The sequence below is a fragment of the Miscanthus floridulus genome, chromosome 8 (genome assembly GCF_019320115.1).
Source record: "Miscanthus floridulus cultivar M001 chromosome 8, ASM1932011v1, whole genome shotgun sequence".
Taxonomy (NCBI): Eukaryota; Viridiplantae; Streptophyta; class Magnoliopsida; order Poales; family Poaceae; genus Miscanthus; species Miscanthus floridulus.
Window position 1 is genome coordinate 83,249,163 of NC_089587.1, and position 8,888 is coordinate 83,258,050.

Below are 8,888 nucleotides of genomic sequence, written 5' to 3' on the forward strand. Positions count from 1 at the left end.
GCATCGACGTGATGATGATGGCACTGGACATCCACGTCGGCCATCCAGACCCCTCCCTACCCCCTCTAAGGGACCGATGCTCACCTAGGTGCAGACACGAATCGATGGGCGGTGAAGAGGTGAGCGGGGACGTGTCCAGGAGCTCCCTCCATGGTGGTGGACACCCTACGCGTGGCGACAACCGTGTTCCAGAGAGCCTAGTCACAACAGAGGTGATAGAACCAATGGGTGGGCATCAGCAACTCACCTCGCAGCTACATATGGTGGTGACTTGATCAGGGATGGACCAGGCGCGTCTGGCCACGTGCACATGGCAAGCCCAGTGACAGACTGTGGTGGCGTGGCCGCGTCAGTGACCCTAGGAGAGCAGTGGCGATACAAATGGGGTGCGCAGGGTGTAGAGGGAATCAAGGCAAAGGTAACGGTGCCATAGATTTGGATGCTAAAGCTCTGTGAAGGGGGTGCTCTGAGTGGCTTGAATTTGGCCATAAGATGACCGACGATAGGGAAAACTCTAAATTGGAGCTCGACATCGCATGACTGTGGCAGCGAGCGGGCTTGGCGTGTAGCTAGGTTCCAAATTGAGCCTCAAGCGAGTGCAATTACCCTAGAGGTGACCAAGCGTTGCGGTTTTAGCTTTGGCGCGGCTCGGTCGTGCCGGCGCGACGCCATTCAAAGCGGTGGTGGTTGGGAAGCGCGGCATGACGCTTGCCACTTAATAGAAGAGGACAAAGGCGTGACTGAGGACGGCTACACATACGGGTAGAGCAAGGGTGGCAGCGGCAGCGGCATGGTGTGCAGAGGGGCGCTATGGCCCTATGTGCGTAGTGCTCTCTATGAGACGACGCGGCGTAGAGGGAACGTGCGCGTGTTGGCGACAGTGGCGACGTCCATGCGATGCCACTACACCCCGAGCGGAAACGACGACGACGGCGGAGCTAGTGGAGGGCGGCGCACGTCGCAGCGGTGATGCGACGGTGGCGGCACCAGTGACCAATGGGGCAGGGCAGCAGGGTGGCGTGTAGCCATAGTGGCATCGGCAGTGGCGCCAGCAGCAGTGTGCAGCGCGCTAGGCGCCCGATCAGGGTGGCCAGCGGCGCCCTAGGCATGTGGTGACCACACACTCTCGGCTGACCGGCCCAAAACATGCAGTGCTGCTTTTTAAAGCGTCAACCACGACTAAACCGTTGATCCCATCCTCAAACCTCTTTAGCTATACCCAAGAGGGTATATTAGACTACAAAAAAGCCATAATACTGGCCTACTACTTAACCCAATCTCACACAAAAAGTTACCAAACCTAGCAGTGTCTACCTATCGGCAAACTTCGAATTTTTTCGAAGTTTTTCGTTGAACTCTATTTCAAATTACATTTCTAAGCTATTGGAAATCTTAGCCAGTAATATCATTTTTCGACCGCGAGTATTTTATTGTCATCTACAAAGTTTGCACTTCAAACCTTATTTAAGTATCTCATACATGTTCTATAGCATTTTTGCTTAATAAAAATTAGTTTTAAATCCTAAGTGATATAACACGATTATTGAATTAACTTTCGTTTCGCACTTTCGTTGATCGTTTTGAGTCGTGGGAATTTATCTACACTCATTATTACATCCATTTTATTATGTATATATATATAACAAAATGGAAGTATCAAAATAGTCAAAGCGGCTTATAATTTAGAATGGAGGGAGTAGTATGCAACATCATATTAGTCGATGACACGTCAGATTTGCACGTGACAGTGAAGGGGGATACACGTGGGCACGTGGCTACAGCATATTAGTCGATGACACGTCCAGCATCTCAACCTAAAAAAACTGATGGGCCCGCAGTTTTCCTTTGCAGTAGAGACGAAACGGGCGCGGTGGCAAGCGGCCCGGCCGCGAGCGTCGCCTGCAGTGGGCCGTGGGATCGCATCGAGCCCACGCCACGAGTGGGATCCACCCGGACATGCGGCGCCACCGGTGCGTGCATATCGGAAATTCCGCGCAGAGCTTGAGTGTCTGGCTGGACCGCCGCCGTGCCCAGCCCGCAGGCCGACGACGCCATGGGCCGGAATGCATGCCTCTCGACGGTCGGCGGCGGAGCCATACCATACGCCCATACCTGTCGCTTGGCGGCGGCGGCGGCGTCATATCCATCGGCACATGCGCCCCCTCCCGTCTCCTTAATTACCACCATCATCTCGCAACACAGCAGATCGCAGGCTGCTTTGCTTGCATGCTACCGCCGCTATCCTATCACCACGGCATGGCGTCTGCCCATTCCCAGCGTTGCCATCCGGAAGGGAGCAGACAGCTAGTAGTTAGTGTAAGGAGTACGTTAGTACAGTAAGGTCTTGTTTAGATCATTCGCTAAAACTTTACATCATGTCTTATCAAATATTTGGATATATATATATATATATATATATATAGTATTAAATTTAGATTAAAAAATAACTAATTGCACATATTACGACTACTTTGCGAGACGAATCTTTTAAATCTATGATTTGACAAAAAATTGCTACAATAACATATGCGCTAATGACAGATTAATTAGGCTTAATAAATTCGTCTCGTGATTTACTTACGGATTGTGTAATTTGTTTTTTTATTAGTACATGAACCCCTCATGTGACACCCCATGTAATATTTGATGCGACGTCCTAAAATTTTATATACTTAGATCTAAACAAGACCTAAATTATCCTCGCCTCAAGTAAGTGGCACGCTGTGTTTAATGTTATGTTATCCTGTGTGTGAGTATGCATGTCTCGATCCGATCGACGACGACGAAAGACGCACTCATTCTTTTCCCCCGGTGGACGAAGCACGTCCAACACGCCTGCCTGTCGTCGCTCCATCGCAGCTTCGCGTCAACGCGAGTCCCGCCTCCTCCCTCCTTTCCACGTCTGCCTGACGCACCCCCGCGTGCCGGGCTGCCGGCGGGCGCGGCCGCGGCGAAGCACGGCCGAGATGACACGCACGCACGCATGGCCTGCCGCCCGGAGCCATGCATGCCATGCTCACCGCGCCCGTCCATGCCTTTGCCTGACTGCTTCTGTGGGACATCGGAGCACACTCACTGTCAATTAATTCACACAAGTACAAACACAGTACAGTTACAGGATCTGTCGAACTCGACCGCGCTCGCTCTCAGCAGCTCGGTCGCAAAAGGGTAAAGAAAACGAAAGAGAGAAAAAAAAAAGCCAAATCTTATTGAAAGCGCCGGGACGACGACGCTGGAATGATCGAACACAGCAGGTAAGGTATGCAGCAGCAGCAACCAAAAAAAAAAGAGATGGGATCGGAGGTGCCGGAGAACTGCTGGCAGCTGGATCGACCAACCGATCGACGTCGGTCGGTCACAACTCAGACGAGGCGGCGGCAGATGGTGATGCCGTCGGCGATGGCGAGCTGGCAGACCTCGACGCGCTCATCCTTAGACAGCCTGACATTCAGGTCCCGAATCGCCGCCGAGAACCTCCGATCCAGGTCATTCATCGGCGTCTCCGGCGGCAACGCCACCGTCCCCGCCCACAGCGTGTTATCATACACGATGCTCCCGCCCACCCGCACCAGGCGGAGCAGCTGCTCGTGGTACTTGACGTAGTTCGGCTTGTCGGCGTCGACGAACGCGAAGTCGAACGCCCCGACGTTGGCCTCGTCGGCGAGCAGCGCGTCCAGGCCCTCCAGCGCCGGGCCCTCCCGGAAGTCCACCTTGTGGGCGACGCCGGCCTTCTCGATGAAGGGGCGCCCGATGTCGTAGTACTTCCGGCTCACGTCGAACGCGATCACCTTCCCGTCGTCGGGGAGCGCCAGCGCCGTGGCGAGCAGGGAGTAGCCCGTGAACACGCCGACCTCGAGCGTGTTGCGTGCGCCGGTGAGCTTGAGCAGCATACGGAGCAGCTGGGCCTCGTCGGGGGAGGACTGCATGAACCCCCACTCGTGCTTGTCGGTGACGAGGCGGAGCTCCCGCATGCAGTCGGGCTCGTGCGGCAGCACCGACGTGTCCAGGACGTACTGCGCGAGAACGCGAGAGAGATCGTTGTTGCTAGTAGATGACTAATAATGACATGCAGCGCGTAGCGTGTGGAGAGATTGTACACGTACCTTGTAGAGGGCCTCGCTCTTGAGGAGCGTCTTGTTGCTGCTGTCGAGGCCGGTGTGGACCTGCGCGATGGTGTCGCCGATGGGCGCCATGGACGATGGATGGATGGGACGACGGGATCTCGTCGCCTGCCGGCTGGTGCAGGTTGTCCTACTGAAGCTCTGGTTTAGCTAGCTATATAGGTCACCCGTCCCACTGCTTGTAGCTGCGTTCGACCTGGCAATGGCCACGATCATATTTATGAACTGGGCGGAGCGGAGTTGGTGACAGCACGACTGTTTCCTGATTGCTCCGGCCACCATTCTTAGGTCTGGGCGTAAAGTTTTAGGTGTTACATCGGGTATCACGTGGGGCGTTGTATGTGGTGTTTAGATACTAATAAAAAAATAAATTACAGAATCCGTCATTAGCACATGGGTTAATATAGCACCATATTGTCAAATCATGAACTAATTAGGTTTAAAAAATTCGTCTCGCAAATTAGTCACAAACTGTACAATTAGTTATTTTTAGTTTATATTTAATACTCCATGCACGTGTCCAATCATTTAATAGGGTATGGAGCAAATTTCAGAGGAGCATCTATACCAGGCCTGACTCTTTTTCTACTTAAAGTAAAGCAAAGCAAAGTGCCGTAGACTTTACACTCGAGCAGGCCGGAGTCCTCACCAACCCCCGGACGGCTGTTTATCCACTGACGGAAAAGGGGGAAATTCGCTGAATTCTGTTGACCCGGCGAGACCACCCACCAACACCAAACACGATGAAATTAATTAGCTTTTCGATTTTTTTTTCGCGCCTTGCGTTGGATTCGATGGAGGGAGACGTTTAAGCATGCGATGCCTGACTGAACCTGCCGTGATGATGATGCCTGCTCGTCCGCCGTTGACGGAACGGAACGGAGCGGAGCGGCGCACCATCCCCATCGATTCCTACCTCCGCCACCTGCCACGCACCCACGCCATCGTCGTGACTCTGTGACAGCAGCGGGCATCGATGATCCGGCGCGATTTCATTTGCTGTCTGTCACCCGGTAATCGATGGCCCCGACGACACGTCCGGAGCGTTTGTTTTTGTTTAATAATAGCAGTATAAAGTATATACGTGCATGACGACCGTCGGTGGGTGTGCAAAGTCCGTAGACAGATCTGTCACAGGGCTGGATGGATCGAAGTAATGAACGTAAGCATATGTGCCGCGTGCGTGGACTGTCATGAATAAACATACTTTACTGTTGAGGCAGAGAGATTGATTACAAAGGGTATGTTTAGATAATTAAGACAGATCTGCTAGCTTTCTAGCCAATTGTTAGCTAATTAAATACTTAATTGTTAGCTCTAAACTAGCTAATAGTTAGCTAGCTAATTAATACGTGCTACTAGCTAATCTTGCCTGTTAGATCAAACTAGCTAATCGTTGGCTAGTTAATTATAGCTATGAGTTATTAATTAGCTAGCTACTCCGTAACTATTAGCGGCTAACATAGCTAATAGTTAAGTAAGCATATGTGCTGCGTGTGTAAAGTCTGTAGACGGTGATCGATCTGTTACAGGGCTGGATGGATCCAAAGTAATGAAAGTTTAAGTAAGCATATGTGCCGCGTGCATGGACTGTAATGCATAAACATAAGCCCTTTATATAGCCAATAGTTAGTGTTAACAGTTAGCTCTTTGGATACAAACAGATTCAACCAATTGTTTAGCTAATTGTTAGCTGAATATCCAACTAATAACTATTTCACTAGTTGAACCAAATTACCTAATAGTTGATAATATTAACTGTGAACTATTAGCTACCCAACTATTAGCAGCTAATGTATCCGAACAAGAAACAAGTAACACTTGTTATTTGTGCAGGTGCACTGTGGACAATCTGGAAAACAAGCAACGATGTGGCGATCAACAAGAAGGTGCTATCGTCCCCGTGGCAATCATCTACAAGACTATATCACTGATTAAGACTAAGCGCCCACTTTTGAAAATGAAGCTGAAGCCTAGGTGGAAGAGATGTTGGATCTGATTTCGGCCAGTGTCCACTAGTTTTAGCCTTCTTGCCAAATCCTTGTTAGCTTAATGTCTTTTAAGTCGGGATGAAGTTTACTCTGCTGTGACGTTTCCTGTGGTGGCTACTTAGTCGAGTTAGTGTACGTGTTTAGCTTAAGCCGAGTTCGGTTTAGTTGTTTCCAAGCAGGTTTGCAGTAAACTACTATGTAAAAACTGGTAACCCCAGTTTTGGATTTTTGTGTTCATTATGCTTTCTAATAAAGCTAGGTGAACGCCTTTGATCTCATTTGGATCCAAACACAGCCATACTTTACTGATGATGAGGCAGAGAGATTGATTAAAAGGGTATCCTTACATTGGTAGAGCTAATAGTTAGTTGTCAATAATTATCTCATTTGAATCCAAACAGGTCCAACTTATAACCTAGCTAATTGTTAGCTTAAAAGTGCATTTGTTCTTGTTATGGGGGGTTTTGGTGTATTAATGCCATCCAATTTTGGGCCTAATGTGTTTATCGAGTTTCGCTAAAATTTGGCTTTATGCTGATGTTTATGCTGATTTGTTGTGAGAGGAAAACTCTGTTCATTCGCTGAAAAGTACTGCTGAAGAACAGGGTATTGTAGCTATTGATCCCTTGAAAGACTTAAAGATTGATTTCAATATTGTGGTACCCCTCAATTCGATGATTGAAAGGTTTTCGGACTCGAAGTGGATTAAATTTATTTTATATTTTGAAATTAAGTTTAGGAAACATTGTACTAAAAAGAGAGACACAAACCACATTGGTATGAGGATGATAGAGTGTTTAAGTACCTAATTAAAATATATTATTAAGAGACACTTGAACACAACCCGGGCACATTGGGTAAGTTCTGAAAGTTAGTCACATTGGAAGTTCCGACATACATAGGAAGTTCCGATGTGTCCTTGCACAGCCCAGCACAGGTGCCATCGGAAGTAAGCTTCCGACCATAGGAAGTTTCGATGTTGCTCGCGCACACACAAGCCTGCCTAAGTAAGTGCATCGGAAGCTGTCTGCTTCCAACCATCAGAAGTTCCGATTTGCGTTGAAAGTTTCAATGTCTCTTCTACATACATAGCCTGGTGACCGTATCCATACTATTCCTAATATGACAGCCTAACATCGAAAGTTCCGACCTGTTGTACGTCAGAAGTTCCGATGTCGACCAGAATGACTAGAAGCTGCTTGGAGTATAAAAATCTCACTCCACTCACTTCTAACCGTTAGGGATCTCATTTATTTCAATCAAATTATAGCCAAAGCCTCCATCCAGCATTCAAAACTCTCCCCACTTCTCTTTGCTCTCCAATACGAATCTTATAAGAGTTCGAGTTGAGAGAGGGGATTTGTTGAGAGAAACTAAGATTCAAAGCTTAAGCACTTTACTTCTTCGTCAAGCCAGTTGGATTCACGTTCATTACTCTTGGGGCTTGGCCCATAGATGGCAAGGCATCCCTTGGGAGCTCCAGATCTGTGGGAGAGTCCCAAAAGGTTTGTATTACCCTTGAGTGAAGAACTTAAGCTAACCTTTGTGGTTGCATGAAAGAGGTAAGGTGGTCGAAGAGTGAAAAGGATCAGGCAAGCCTAGAGGTGGGGTTGAAATCCCTAGTTTGGTTTTAGCTAATTGATGAAACCTATTTGGACTAACCCTTTATCTAAGTGATGGATGAGTTAGGGTGGTCCAAGTCTAAGTGGTGGAGCAAGAAGAAGTCCATGGTGATGAAGGGGGACAAGTGATGATGATCAAAGCTCCAACTTAGAAAAGAAGAAAGAGAAAAACAAAAATCCTATGGAGATCAAGGCAAATGTATAAATATGATTTTATTTTGCCAATCAAGACACCATAGAGGGTGTGATTGGATTTAGGATAGATAGTCGTACTATGAAGAGAGGATAATCATGTTTAAAATGGTTATCAAGTGTAGGTGAATTCATACTTGCATATACATTAGGACCTAGTGTGCTAACTTAACACCCTAGGCCCATTTTCTTTGGATTTTGGTGTTTGATGACCAACACAACTAAATTGGACTAATGAATTTGTAAGTAATTGTTTTGTAGTTCCATAGGGTGCAAGACGTGACTAGGATGAACACGATATGATGATCCCTCAATCAACACCATAAGTAAGACCCTAGAAGCATAAGAGAAGACCTAAGATATCAAGCAAAGTTCAAGCACGAAGATAGGAACCAAGCCGGATACAAGATCACAAAGAAACAAGCTTCACAGAGGTGACAGGACGCGACCCTTATAGTGACCGGATGTGATAGATCAAGATGCTTGGCAACAGCAAGCGTCAGCAGCAGCGACCGGACGCTGAGGACTCAAGTGACCGGACGCGACGATGGCACTGTTCATCATCTCGGCAACACATTTAGCACTGACCGGACGCTGGTGGATGATCGACCGGACGCAGGAACTGCAGCGTCCGATCGAGTCCAGAGAGGTTCCAGAGCGGCGCCAGCGTGACCGGACGCGTCTGATAGACAGTGCCCAAACTCAGCGCCAAGTCCAATCAACGCGCTAGCTTCAATGGTCGGGACGACCGGACACGTCCGATCAGGACGACAGCATCGTCCGGTTAGTTGCAGAAAGCTAGGTTTTGTCCTTAACGGCTACTTTCTCAGTGGGGCTTATAAATAGACCCCTCAACTGGCCATTTGAGAAGAGGAGAGCTAAGGAAATATACCAAGGGTGTTGATACACTATTTTAGTGATCTCCACTTGCATAGTGCTTAGTGATTCATTAAGTGATTAGC

General features: G+C 48.3%; 1 protein-coding gene across 1 annotated transcript; it reads right to left on the reverse strand.

Moving 5' to 3' along the window:
* Positions 1–3,061: 3,061 nt before the first annotated feature.
* On the reverse strand, positions 3,062–4,325 carry LOC136476844 (tricin synthase 1-like). Its single transcript, XM_066474811.1, has 2 exons — positions 4,104–4,325; positions 3,062–4,013 (listed from the first exon to the last, which is right to left on the reverse strand). The coding sequence occupies exons 1-2, from the start codon at positions 4,191–4,193 to the stop codon at positions 3,363–3,365; spliced, it is 741 nt and encodes a 246-aa protein (XP_066330908.1). The 5' UTR covers positions 4,194–4,325; the 3' UTR covers positions 3,062–3,362.
* Positions 4,326–8,888: the final 4,563 nt, after the last annotated feature.

Excerpts from the sequence above, each read along its gene's own strand:
- LOC136476844 (XM_066474811.1), bottom strand. The coding sequence starts at position 4,193 with ATGGCGCCCATCGGCGACACCATCGCGCAGGTCCACACCGGCCTCGAC. Across the intron at positions 4,014-4,103 it reads AGAGCGAGGCCCTCTACAAG|TACGTCCTGGACACGTCGGT; the intron begins GTACGTGTACAA and ends GTTCTCGCGCAG.